The 14001-nt window shown below is 54.5% G+C and overlaps 2 protein-coding genes across 3 annotated transcripts; one reads left to right on the plus strand and one right to left on the minus strand.

Annotated features, from left to right (window-relative positions):
- Positions 1-318: 318 nt before the first annotated feature.
- LOC308431397 (serine/threonine-protein kinase PAK 6) lies at positions 319-7503 on the plus strand (the record flags this gene model as incomplete). Of its 2 annotated transcripts, XM_080930859.1 has the most annotated exons (8): positions 319-522; positions 1331-1984; positions 4340-4837; positions 4973-5106; positions 5398-5524; positions 5612-5737; positions 6279-6413; positions 7336-7503. In XM_080930859.1, the coding sequence occupies 8 exons, from the start codon at positions 319-321 to the stop codon at positions 7501-7503; spliced, it is 2046 nt and encodes a 681-aa protein (XP_080786985.1). The 2 variants fall into 2 exon arrangements, with proteins under 2 accessions (XP_080786985.1, XP_080786986.1); XM_080930860.1 differs by lacking the exon at positions 6279-6413.
- A 5319-nt stretch (positions 7504-12822) lies between these two features.
- ANKRD63 (ankyrin repeat domain 63) lies at positions 12823-14001 on the minus strand (the record flags this gene model as incomplete). The annotated part of the gene is made up of 1 exon (XM_080931792.1): positions 12823-14001. One exon carries the CDS (start codon positions 13999-14001, stop codon positions 12823-12825), a length of 1179 nt encoding a protein of 392 aa, XP_080787918.1.

The raw sequence follows: 14001 nt of genomic DNA on the forward strand, positions 1-14001 counted from the left end.
ATTGATGTTTGCAATGGGCTTTGGGTTTTATAAAAGCACTTCTTGGCAGGCAACTTGGCACAGCAGTAAGGTGAACACCTCTTTTTCTTGCTTGTAATCGATGCTGGCTATTTATTTGTTTATTTATGGTGGTGCCTTTGTTGTTTCTGCAACTGTTCTGCTGGGAGCCAGCCATCCCCCCCCCCCAACCCCAGAAGCCTCAGGGACAGAGTGGTTATGCTCAGAGAGACACACAGAGGCCTGAGCCTGGTACCCAGCCCACTGAGCCACCCCAGGGTCCCTGGGACCAGCTCAGCTAACCCTCCTCTTGCAGGCACTATGTTCCGTAAGAAAAAGAAGAAACGTCCTGAGATATCAGCCCCACAGAACTTCCAGCATCGTGTTCACACCTCATTTGACCCCAAGGAAGGCAAGTTCGTGGGCCTGCCCCCACAATGGCAGAACATCCTGGATACTCTGAGGCGGCCCAAGCCTGTGGTAGATCCTTCTCGAATCACACGGGTGCAGCTGCAGCCCATGAAGGTAATGGGGGGGGGCAGGCTTATAACCATGTTCAGTCTCTCCTACTCCACAGGAAGCTGTCTGTGAAACCCCGGAGGCACCAGGAGAGGCCACTTGGGTATCGGAATCAAGTCTCCTGCTTCAGCTCTCTGCTAACCAGCCCTCGGGTGTGGGGGCTCTCGATTATAAGCCCAGCTCTTGACAGGCTGAAGCATTCATATTGCTAGGAGTTGAAGGGTTAGCCTTGGCTACAGGGTGAGGCCCTGAATTGAAGAAAAAAAAAAAATCCCCAAACCGCCAAAACTAATTAATTTGAATTTTAGTTACTAATAATCTTTATTTTAAGAGTGTAAATTTACCATTTACAACTCATCTGTAACCCCAGATGAGTTTTAGCTGTTATAGACCAGGAGTCACATAGGAGCTGGGGTCAGGAGACCTGTCATAGAGTATGGGAGGTGGTGGGGGTGTTTGTGTGGACACACACACACACACACACACACCTCTCTGAGGACCACTGGAAGATCTAGAGCCTGAAGTGCCTCTTCTGAGTTCGCCAGCTCCCTAGGCTCAGCTGGCCACTCTTGATGTTGGATCCTAACCCTGTGGCTACCTACCTATCCTGCTGACCAGGGCCTTCTCCCCACATCCATAAAGAGAGCACAACACGGGGCCTGACCCACTGTGAACACAGGCGAATAACTCAAATCCTAACAGATGGATGGTGATGGTGGGGGTGGGATTACTCCCCAGGGCTCCCTGGGAAGCTCTGAGCCACCACCTGCCATGAAAGAGCTGTTTCTCCATACTCTTTCGTCTTCCTCTACAGACGGTGGTACGGGGCAGCTCAGTGCCCACGGAGGGCTACATCTCGGGGCTGCTCAACGACATTCAGAAGTTGTCAGTTATCAGCTCCAATACCCTGCGTGGACGCAGTCCCACCAGCCGGCGGCGGGCACAGTCCCTGGGGCTGCTAGGAGATGATCAGTGGGCTGCTGACCCAGACATGTACCTCCAAAGTCCTCAGTCTGAGCGCACTGATCCCCATGGCCTCTACCTCAGCTGCAATGGGGGCACACCAGCAGGTCACAGGCAGATGCCATGGCCAGAACCACAGAGCCCACAGGCCCTGCCCAACGGGATGGCTGCCAAGGCACAGTCATTGGGCCCTGCTGAGTTCCAGGGTGCCTCACAACGCTGCCTGCAGCTGGGTGCCTGCCTACAGAGTTCCCCACCTGGTACCTCACCCCCTATGGCCACAGGGAGGCGTGGGGTGAAGGTTGTCAAGCATAGCTCGGAAGAGGCGCGGCCACAATCTTGCCTGGTGGGCTCAGCCACTGGCAGGCCAGGTGGAGAAGGCAGCCCTAGCCCTAAGAACCAGGAAAGCAGCCTCAAGCACCGGCTCTTCCGAAGCATGTTCCTGTCCACTCCTGCCACAGGCTCTGCAAGCAGCAGCAAGCTGGTCCCTCTGCCACAGAACAAGGTATATGACCAGGGGCTTCCTCCGGGGGTCACTCTGAGGAGGACAAGAAAGCACACCTAGCCGACATCCATAGGCCAATAAGTATTAGAGATGCCGAGCCTAGAGGGGCCCTCCTCAGTTGCTGGATGAGGATAAGAATGTGAGAAATCAAAATGGCCAACCAGAGTGGTCTTGACTAACGGCAACAGCCTGAATTCACCATCTGAATCCATGTCTTCCAAAGGCTTAGCATGTGTGAGTCACAGGCTGTAAGCCAAGTCATTTCAAGTAGAGAGAAGAGACCACTGTGGCTGACATTCCTGTTCTCTGAGGCTTGGTAGTCCACACTTAGAGGCAGACCCTCCTTTGACAGCATCTTTAACCAAAATCTCAGGACAGAACCTTGAAGCCCAAGTAGGGATGGAAAGGGCAGAGTCTCTTTGCCTCCCTCTGTGGGGGCAGTTTTGAAGCCCCCTGCTTCCCTGAAAACTACAGGGGAGTCTGGGTATCCCTTACTGCCTACAGTGACTGCCTCCTGTTCCTCTGTTTCCTTTTCTCTCTCTCCATCGTTATTTCTTCTGCGATGCGTCATGAGAAAACCAAAGGGCCAAGAAGGCTTCAGCTCTCACTTCTGTAGCAGTGTGTGCTGAATTCTTTAATGTCCCTGTGGGGTGGGGGTGTGCAGAGAGTGTGCTGTCAGAAACATGAGAACTGACTGCAGCAGAGCTTGGAGTAGCAGGACAGAGAACTTTCCTGAGACAGACAGAGGGGAGGGAGTCTTGGTGGCACTTCTTGGCTGGCAGATTAGTATGTTTTCCTTCCTGTCTGCCTGCCTGCCTGCCCATTCTATCTGTAGTGACAGGACCACCATTTCCCATTTGGCAGATGACCTACTCAGACTAGGCTGACACTAGGGTCTCTGGTGAATCACAGGAACAAGCAGGGAAGGGCCTCACTCAGGCCTTCCTGGCTCCTGGATCTTGTCTACAAAGCTTTGCAATCATGTGGATAGTTTCTATCTAGCCCCTGAAAGACAGGATGAGCTTGAGGGGTTTAAGCTATGTCTAAGAATCAGCTGCTGACAGTGGTGGGGCCTCCCCTTGAACAGGAAGATCGTGGAGAACAGGCTGGATCTTTTGCTGTGCTGATGGTTTGACTGTGGTCTAGCCTGAACTGGGCAGTGACCTGAGCCTACAATGTGTGACACCAGATGGGTACTGAGAACCCTCATGGGCATGTATGCCATCTTTTTTTTTTTTTTTAATGCCAGGGCATGCCTACCGTGGAAGTAGTTGGTGGTTGTCATGGACTTAGAACAGCATGGTTCCAAACTCAAGGGAGTAGTTCATTCAAAGCAGACTTTCCAGATAAATGCTCTCTTGCTGGGGCTCTTAAAGGCATGACAGAATCTCCCTTCAACCATCACTGTGTGCTTGCAGGCTCCCTGCAAGGCCCTGGTCTTGCTTGGAATGAGTCCCCAACACTTGGGAACAGAAGCATAGAGCTGGCAAGCCTTTGGCAGAACTAAGATTTGGGGCACCTGAGCAAGCCTGGTAGCTCCAGGAGATTGCCTTGGGTGGGTTCAATGCTGTGGCTATGTGCAAAGCCCGGAAGTGCAGACCTCTGCCCCGGACAGATTAGGGGAACCCTAGCCAGCCTTCTGTGTAGCCTGTGGAGGGTCCCCTCTCTATGTGCCTTTACAAAATACAGGACCCTTAAGGGGTGGGCTTCTTTTGCTTCCAGCAAGGGCAGGAAGACTTGAGCTCAGATAGGAGAGGGCTTCACCAGCTTGCAGGGATGAGCTGTCTTCTATCTGCCTCCTCCCTCCCCCCTCCAAACTGAGGCTCTAAGGCTAGTTCCCCACTTCCTTCTCTGAGGGTTCTTTAGCCAAGAGCCTAACCGCCTAGCTACACAGCCTCACAAGAGCGCCACCACGTGGCAGCCATGGCTTCCTCCCTGTCTTGGTTCTGGGAGTCAGTCACAGCTACCTAGGGCCCCTTGCGCAGGGCCTCTTCCACTCACACTAGGAGTGTGATTCAGCTTCTCTGAGAAATCTGTCTCCCTGAGGTCTGCTGTCAGTTGCTCAGGAAGAAATACCCAGCCGGAGGACACCCAGGGGACTTCCTGTCGTTGTCTTCCCTGCAGCGGTAGAGTGGGTAAAAAGATGCTCTTGAACCTGTCACCTGGGAGCTTGGGGGTTAGGGGATACAGCTGCTGCTCTGCTCTGGTTCAGCTTGTTTGTGTCCTCAATTTAATCTGAAGTCCTGGGTGACCCTGCTAGGGTCCAGGCCACTGCAGCCAACTCTGCCTCTAGGAAGTTTATCTCAGATGTTCCTTAACACACCCAATGTTGGTTCTCTTTCCTTGTCTGCACAGCTCAATTCTGCTTTCCGACCACCACACAAAGATTCCTCTTCCAACCTGGTAGCCAAGGCTCAGTCCTTGCCCTCAGATCAGCCCACGGGGACCTTCAGTCCTCTGACCTCCTCGGATACCAGCAGCCCCCAGAAGCCCCTCCGCACAGCCCCAGCCGCCGGTCCGCTTCCAGGCCGGTCTTCTCCGGCAGGCTCCCCCCGCACCCGGCATGCTCAGATCAGCACCAGCAATCTCTACCTGCCCCAGGACCCCACAGTGGCCAAGGGGGCCCTGGGTGGCGAAGACACGGGCATTGTGACACACGAGCAGTTCAAAGCTGCGCTCAGGATGGTGGTGGACCAGGGTGACCCTCGGCTGCTGCTGGACAGCTATGTGAAAATTGGGGAGGGCTCCACGGGCATTGTGTGTCTGGCCCGGGAGAAGCACTCAGGTCGGCAGGTAGCAGTCAAGATGATGGACCTCCGAAAGCAGCAACGCAGGGAGCTGCTCTTTAATGAGGTGGGGACCTGGGATGCCAGCAGGGTGGTAAAGGTGTTCAGTGAGGCTCAGCACGTGGGGCCGACATGGCAAGGGGGCAGGGGCGTGACCATGGGATGCTGTGCCAAGTACTCAAGTCTCTCTCTCTGCCCTCAGGTGGTGATCATGCGTGACTACCAGCACCTCAATGTGGTGGAGATGTACAAGAGTTACCTGGTGGGAGAGGAACTGTGGGTGCTGATGGAGTTCCTGCAGGGCGGGGCCCTCACAGACATCATCTCCCAAGTCAGGTGGGCAGTTGAAAGGGCTGGGCTGAGGGAAGACCACCCCACTACTGCTTTGATGTGGGGGTCAGTTGCCTCTGGCTAATAAGACTAAGCATCTTAGATTCCTGCCTATTTGGGGTAACTGAGACTCCACGGTCTTAGTAAAATGGGCAAGAAAAAGTGTACCCCAGGGTTACAGCCCACTGAGTATGCTGCCTGGGAATTGTGGGTCCCTTTGCCTGGGATTCCTCTCTACCCAACCCAGCCTCCCTGACCACATGGCTCTCCCATGGGTGGCTTGCCTTTCCTGTCCAGACTCAATGAGGAGCAGATTGCTACTGTGTGTGAAGCCGTGCTTCAGGCCTTGGCTTACCTGCACGCCCAGGGTGTTATCCACCGGGACATCAAGAGTGATTCCATCCTGCTGACCCTTGATGGCAGGGTAGGTCCTCCCTTTCCGTGGCTCAGCCCCATCCTCTCTGGCACCGGTCCTCTTCCTGGTCTCTACCTACTACCTTTTCTTCTCCAGGTGAAGCTCTCAGACTTTGGGTTCTGTGCTCAGATCAGCAAAGATGTCCCCAAGAGAAAGTCTCTGGTGGGAACTCCATACTGGATGGCTCCAGAAGTGATCTCCAGATCTCTGTACGCTACTGAGGTAACTATTAGCTCCGCCCCCAGGCCTCCAGCCTTAGGATCCTGTAGTTCCTGTCTTGCCCATGTTAAGTATTTCCACCACTAATTACCCAGTTCTGAGGTCCTCATTTAATCAGTACCTGTCTCCTGCCTCCTTTTTGAGACAGGGTCTCATTATGTCCTGGATGTCCTGGGACTCACTGTGTAGATCAGACTGGCCTCAGACTCTCAGAAAATATGCCTGTCCCTATCTTCTAAGTGTTGGGATTAAAGGCCTGCACCACTACACCCGGACCTTCCTCCCCTTTTTAGTGGAGCTCCTCTCACCTGGACTTCACTCTGAAGCAGGCCCTGCCATACACTGCTCTCTTCGACTCAGGAAAAAGTTGCTGTGGCCAGTGTTCTCGTTGTGGGGTGGTGTCTATGGTCACTGGCCACTCATACAAAAAGGGGCCAAGCACAGGGCCCATGGGGGGCAGCCTCACTAGGACTCCTGGAAGAAAACAAGATGCTCCACCCAAGAGCCAGACCCCAGCAGTAGAGTCAGGGCTATTCTCCTGCAGGTGGATATCTGGTCTCTGGGCATCATGGTGATTGAGATGGTGGATGGAGAACCCCCTTACTTCAGCGACTCCCCAGTGCAAGCCATGAAGAGGCTCCGGGACAGCCCCCCACCCAAGCTAAAGAACTCTTACAAGGTCAGTTACTGTGTTAGGTGTGAACTCCCCAACCTCGTATCTCCAAGTTCACTTCTCGTGAGACAAGAGGACGGGGACGTGGGGCACCATCGAATTCAGAAGGGTACATGTATGTGTTCGGTCCTTTTCCACATAAAACCTGTGCTGGGTGCAAAGTCACATGTATGTACCAACTCCCAGGGTCATGCCAACGAATTCCCACCTGTAGCTGCAGTGGGAGAACCATCCCTCAGCTGGCTCTTGACAGGAACCCACCTATACCTATGAAGAGCCCTAGCTTCCATTCCTACTGGTCTGGGGCCCCATACCAACAATATATATCATTAACTCTCCCCTGCCAAATCCATCCCCGTGCTGCTGATTGGAACAGGACAGACACCTAAATGGTACTGCCACCTGGTGGCCAAAAAATGTCCCAGAGGACTGAAGCACAGCTTCTAACAGGCTCTAAGACAGCTTGGTCCAGGGAGACTGCCCTGGGAAGCCTGAGATGAGCAGGTATCAAAGAGCACCCGTTAGTTAACTGCCCCCAGGGAGGCAGCCTTCTGTAGCATCCCACGGCAGCCTGATAAATCAGGAACTGGATCGCTGATGCCAGTTCCATGCCCCCTTCGCAGGGCTGCAGAGCCTGAATGCCAAGAGCCCCGAGAAGCAGGCAGGGGGAATGGGCCGTGTATGGAACCCAGCTACCCAGATGGCCAGACATCCTCACCCCATTCATTGCTCTGCCACTCTCATAGCAAGTGAACTGACCGCCTTCTCCTGCCTCATAATCCAACCCCCAGTGAGCCTGGGAGGAACCAGAGGAACCAGGAAGTAAGAAAGCAGAGAAGATGAGGTGTGAGATAGTGGGGGCCCAGCAGTCAGGCAGCAGAGAAGTGACCGTTAGCCATGGCTTCCCCTTCACTGCTATGTTCCACAGGTCTCTCCAGTGCTGCGAGACTTCCTGGAACGGATGCTGGTACGGGAACCCCAAGAGAGAGCCACGGCCCAGGAGCTCCTGGATCACCCCTTTCTGCTGCAGACAGGGCTGCCTGAGTGTCTGGTGCCTCTAATCCAGCTCTACCGCAAGCAGACCTCCACCTGCTGAGCCCACACCCAGGGTGCACCTGCCACCTGTGCCCACAGGCAAAGGACACTGGGCAGCCATTCTATTGGCAGGGCCGATCTGCCACATTTTCTCAGTGTTCTCTCCAAAGATTGAATGTGAAGTTCCACCCCTTCCCTCTTGCCCTTTTGCCCACTGGGCCAGGCCGGACCTGCCCCCCAGCCTCACTCCCCAGAGTCCCAGTTGCCTTTGGGATGACAGTGACCCCTTCTGCAGGTTTGGCCCTTTGCTATTTGCACAGGGATGTTTCTAAGAAACACGGAGAGTGGTGCTCCTGGCCACCAGCCAGCAAAGCTGACAGGCTGCTGCAGATTTTTAAAAGCAGTGTCCACAGTGACCCGGGCCACCAAGAGGGTGCATGCTCCATCTTCACGTGGACACTTGCTATTCTCAGCTAAAGTTTCAAGCCCTGGAGTCCCAGAGGGCCATGGGGAAGGATTCCACTGCCTGGATCCTTCTTCCTCCTTTGGTCTGACTTCTGGAAACCCCACTTGTACCTGTTTCCTGTCTGTCCCCTGGCACTGCCTCTTCCTAGAAAGTCTCTACAGAACTGTGAATCACCTGCGTGTAGGCCGTGGGAGCAGCGAGGGGAAATCTTCTGAGAGCGAGTGCAGTTGGCAGTAAGTGTGGTTCCATTTTCCAGGATGTAGAGAACATATTCTCTCTCTCTCTCCCTCTCTCTCTCTCTCCCCCCGCCCCCCCCGTGTGTGTGTGTGTGTGTGTGTGTGTGTGTGTGTGTGTATGTGTGTGTCTGTAAACTCCCCCCAGTGGCCCAGATTCTTCCACTTACCCACAGAGAGCCTCAGAAGAGCTGTCCACCTCTTTTTTACCGAGCTCCACTCTGAAGGAACCACTTTTTGGACCTGGCTTTCTGCCTCTCAAGTCTCATGTTATTACTGGTGAAGGGGTGTGTGTGTGTGTCACGTCTAACACATGCTGGGGGCCCTCGAAGTTTCTGAGTTTCTCCCATACTGAGGCAGGAATAATAAGGGAATAAACTTTGTTTTACCTGTCAGCAACTTCTCAGTAGCCAGATCAGGGACCCCTCCTCTTCAGAACCCTAGGCTGGGACAGGAAGGCGAACCACCTCCTGGGAGGAGGTCCCTCATGCCAAGGGATGGGCACCTCCTTGTGTGAGCCTGCTGCCCCAGCTGCCCTGCAGATACTTACCTGCCTCCTTGACCTTCCTCCCTTCCCACCTTCCTGGCTGTTGTGAGACAGGGAATGCCAAGGAAGAACTCCAGTTTCTGGACCCTATCCAGAAAATATTTTTAGACTCCTCTGCTCCCTGATGACCTGCATTAGGGCAAAGAAATTGCAAGGTCTTTTTTCTTAAGGGTCAGAGTTTTAAAACAAAACAAAACAAAACAAAAGCATCCTTCCCTAGAAATTTTTGTGACTTGTTTGCACTTGTGCCTGTTTTAAATTAAACTAAATGTTCAAACCTTTGGGCTTTTCATTCTCTGAGACTAGAGCCAGGCTTTCTTGGAGCCGGATTCCCTTGGTACCTGGAGGGCTCCTCCGTGGTCACTTGAGTCTACAAAGCACCCAGCTTTTTTGGCTTGGACACCTAGAACTGGGGAGAGGAAGGAGGGGATGGAAGTGGAAGGCCCTAGGGTTGGAAGCAAAGGGGGAAGGGGGAAAGAAGGCTCTGGTCAGGGCTGAGCCTTCTGAGGAACCACTGGGTAGAGGTTATGAGAGGGCTCTGGCAACCTGTGGCCCCAGAGGTTGACCTCTTTCAACTTTTCTCCCTTCTCTTGGTCTTCAGGCTGCCCGTAGAAAGTTCTCTGAAACTTCTACCTATGAGAAAGCAGCCCCTGTTCATTTATTAAAACTGGAAGACTCTGAAATCTCAAAAGAGCAGGAAAGTAGCCAGAAACTCCCCCAGGGTTGGGGAGTAGGAAAATGACCTTATAACTTTTACTCTGACAGTGATTCCAGTCTTTCTTTTCTGTGCTCTGTACCCAACACAGTGCTCAATGAAACCACTTAACTTGGAGCACACCTAGCCCCTATGACTCTCTAGCTGTAGCATGGCCATAGCCAAGGCTGACGAAGGTAGGGCGTGCCTCCAAATCAAGTGTGTGCTTCCATCCTATCAAAGGAAGCCAAGAGGCAGCAGTGAGCAGACAGGAGAGAGGCCAGTTCTCCAAACGGAACAACACTGGGTTTATTAGCTGCTCCTACCCCAGCTTGACTTTTCCAGCACATTGCTCCAGATGCACCGCATGTGCCGATGCCCTTCGCACCCTTCAAACTCCAACCAGTGCTAAGCACCAGTGGCTGGCACGACTCTTCACAATGATGACAATAATAGGAGAAGCAGAAAATGCAGCAACGTCAGTCATTTCTACTGCAGGAGGGAAACAAGGGAGGAGGGCAGCCTCAGGATACCTAGAGCTAACAGGAAGTCCAGAGAGAGTGAATTGTGCTGGAGTTCTGTACAGAGCCTTCGAAGGCTTAGCTAAGGCTAAGGGCAGACAACAAAGAGCCACACTCAGTTGAGATTGGGAAGATCTACAGTGTATCCGAAATGTCACTTCCAACTGCCCATCTTCCAGCAACTCCACAGAGCACAGACAGGAGCAGTCCTTTACTCAACAGGGACTCACCAAGGTAATGCTCCCACCGGGTACACATCAGTGACACTGGACGGTTGACAGCACCCCCAACACAACATGTGAGCCAGATTTCACGGTGCTTGTAAGCCAAAAAAAAAAAAAAAAAAAAATTGTATCCTTACACAAAATCGTCACTAAAAGGTAAACATCGTTGAAAATGAACTGTGAGCGAGGAAGGGTCAGAGAAAAAGCACTGTTCATCTGGACTGTCCCAGCCCTGACCTCTGACTTTGCAGACACTGTGGTATACTGCTCATCTGCCCCCCCCCCGGGTGAGAAAGGCAGGTGACGGGGGTGTAGGGGGCAGAGGCTGTGAGTGTCTCTGTGTGTCTGAGTGGGGTGGCACAGAGATCACCCCAGGATGGATAGCAACTGTCCTAAGACAACACACATGGTCAGGCCAAGGCTGAGAAGCATTATGGGTTGGCAGCTCCAGCTGTTCTAAAGATAGCAGGAGATCTTCCAACAGTATCCCTAGCTTGCAAAAAAAAAAAAAATGATTGGGTTTTTGGTAAAGGGGTCCTTGGTGGGCTTCTGAGCACTTCTTACTGCATCCAGTGCTGACTTTCCTTGTTCACTGTTCCTCACTTCATTAAAGTGAAGTGACTTCAAGTATCCGGATTTAGTATTTTACGAGAGGAAGACGCTTCATGGGTAAAAAGCATACAGAGGGCGAAGTTGCACATCGATGATCTGATGAAAACCAAGTCTGAGCTCCCAGGGCGCAGCGAGGAGAGTGCAGAGGTGCCACCAGGGGGCAGCAAGGATCACGGTCCCGCTTGAGGACTGGCGCGCGGCCTCGGACGCTAACGAGGGAGGACAGGAACTGCGGAGCTCTCTGGCCCCTGCGAAAACTGGTTTCCGACTTCCTACCCTTCAACCGCAGACCCAGTTTCTGAGCACCAGCATTCTCTCTTGGCAGTTCCCTCGGAGTTACTGGTGAGAAACCTTTCCACAAAGACGGTCTTTCACAAAGATCAACGTCTTAAAAGACTTTATGGGAGGCAAGTGAGGGGCTACATGCTCACTCTTCGGGGTTCGCAAACAGAAACCCGAAGCACTATCACGGCCAGAAAGCTTTCACTGCCTTGAAGCAGGAGTTTTTGCCCCCACCCTGCTGGTACAGCTCTTCCACCAGGAGCTAGCACTAACACTTGGGTCTTAGAGCCTGCAACCTGTCAAACTCTTTTCTCCGCCCCCTCTCGAGGCAGTACAGTGTTGGAGGGCAGGGGCGGAGAGGGAGAGGACAAAAGACTTCGCGGGGAGGGGGCCTAACTACTTCTCCACAGTTGCCTCTGACTCACTAATCTGCCCAGTAATAAAAGCTGGAAGCTGGGCTGGGCCAGCATCCCACGCGGTGGGGCTCAGGCGGGGGTCTTTGGTCTGGATCTAGCATCCACCATCTGCCCTGCCCTCCATTAACAGCCCAGCAAGAAGCAGGAGACGTTTAGCAGCCCCCTCCTATGCTCTCTCGGGAGTTTGATGTCATTTAGACCCGGACCTGCGGTTCGTGTGGGCTCTCAACTCCCGCGCCCGCCGCCGTTTAACGTTGCAAACACTCCACAAGTCAATTATCCCCCTCACGGAGGTGCTATTTAAAGAGACGTTTGTCAGGTTCTTAAGCCTCAAATCAGACCTGCTGCTTTCTGCTTCATCCACAAAGGCTAAAAACACGAGTTCTTTTGAGGGTTGGGAGAAATACAATTAAGCGAATCCTTCCCAACTTTTCCACCCCCCCTGGAGCACCCACGTGCGGGATAAGGGAGCTGGGAGGAAGGAGGAGGTGGGGTGCTATGTCCTTTCCATTTCAGGCCTCTGGGACTAAGTGGAAATCTAAGTAAGGCTGGGCCAGGATGAGGGAAAGCATTGAACCTCAAAGATGAAATTCAAAACGCAAGCATTTTGGGAGTCAGGCTGGCCCAGAAGCCAAGAGTTAGTAGGGGCTTTGGGGCAGCAATGACCCCTATAATATCAATGAAGCTGAATCCTGGGTTTGACTGAGACAGTCAAGGAAGTTCTTTTCCCCGAAGGGAAAGCTGGTAAACACCCAAAGTGGGTAGTAAGTCCCAAAATATTCTCATTGCCTTGAAGGAGGAGTTTCTGCCTCAGAAAACCTTAACCACTGGATTCCTTCACAATCAGCCTTCTTGTCCAAAAAGCTTATGGGGCCACCTCATTTCCTCCCTTTCTCCAACACTTACAGGGAAGGGAGACTTTGGTAGTTTGTCAGACTATTGTGGTCAGCATCCGCAGGCACAGGCGCCTGGGCCCTTGCTCTCCAAAGCCAGCTCTACTGTTACCTGACTGCCAGGCTGATAGGAAGAGCTGGAAATAGGCAGAGAGAGGATCCTGCAGGAAAAGAGCCGAGGCAGCGGAACCTCAGGGCTGGAGTTGGGCCTGAGCCGTCCACCTTTCTGGCTAGAAAACTGAAGCCTTCCAGAAGGCAGCCGTTCACGCCTCCTTTTCCCCGGGACAACAAAGTCAAGTTGGAGAAAGGTGGGAGATACCTATGAGCACACAAAAAGATGGGATCTCTTTCTTACATCTGGTGGAGGTCTACAGGAGGTCTCCCTATAGCAGTGGGGACGAGGGGGAGGGGCAGCAAATTGCAGGGAGGAAAGGGAGACAGCTCAGTAACTAGACACAGGGTGGACTTTACAGGGCTCGACCTTCGTGCTCCTTACCGCTGAGCCTGCAGTACCACAGCCTCTGTGCCGGCCTGCCAAGGCTTTGGCCCAGGCACTGAGAAAGGCAGAGCGTCGTTCTCTAATTCTGGGCCACTCTCAGGCCCTGAAGCCTCCCCGACCAGGCTGGGGATGTCTGGGGCTGTGGAACGTCGGCGCAAACCCAGGCGGCCAGAGCCAGGGCCACCCTCGGGATGAGGACTAAGGCCGACTGGGGCTTGCATTAAGGCCAGTGGCGCTCCCTCCAGCACCTCGTGTGAACGCCACCGCCCACTCCCCGAAGACTGGGGTGAGTTTGGTCGGGCCATCAGGGCTCCTGCCCTAAGGCGTGCTGTCTCCTCCTCCGTCATGGTACCCAGAGCTAGGCTCATGCTCCGGCCCAACTCTGGTCTCTCGCTACCTTGTGCCCTATGACGGCCCGAGCCCTTGCCAGCAGAGGCAAGCTCACCTCCGTGGCCGTGGCCGTGGCCATGGCCGTGGCCGTGGCCGTGACCGCCGGCAGCTCGCGCAAACCGTGCCAGAAGGGGGCGCGGTAGACGACGGGGGCTGGGTCGTCGATGCTCTGGGCTGGGCGCCGGGGCAGGGCGGCCAGGGGGACTGTCGGAGTTGGAGCCCCGGGCCGCTGCCGCAGCCGCTGCCCGACCCCAAGGCCCGGTGAGAGCTTGCACACAGGTCCCGTGGCCGCGGGAGGCAGCCAGCTGCAGCGCGGTGAGGCCCGCCCGGTTGGTGCGGTCAAGGCGTAAGCCCAGGCGGCGGAAAGAGCGCACCAAGAACTCCAGCACCGCCCCGTGGCCGCACGCCGCCGCCCACATCACCGGGCTGTTGCCCGCCGAGTCCGTCGCCTCCGGGTCGCCGCTGAATTGCACCAGCAGCTGCACGGCGTCTAAGTGGCCTCGCTCGCAGGCCAGGCTGAGCGCAGTGCGGCCGCGCTCGTCCCGCAGGTTCACGGCCGCACCCTGCTCCAGCAGCAGTCGCACGAAGCGCGAGCGCATCGCGGGGTCCGGCAGCCCCACGGCCACCATGAGCGGCGTCCGGCCCTGCTCCGCGCGGCAGTCGATGATGCTGCGGTCCAGCGCGTCCAGCACGAAACGGGCCAAGTGGACTTTGCCCGCCTGCATGGCCTCAAGGAAGGTGCGCGTACCCGCTCGGGGGCACAGGTCCTTGGGCTTGAGCAT

This window comes from Micromys minutus (assembly GCF_963924665.1).
Source record: "Micromys minutus genome assembly, chromosome: 17".
Lineage (NCBI taxonomy): Eukaryota > Metazoa > Chordata > Mammalia > Rodentia > Muridae > Micromys > Micromys minutus.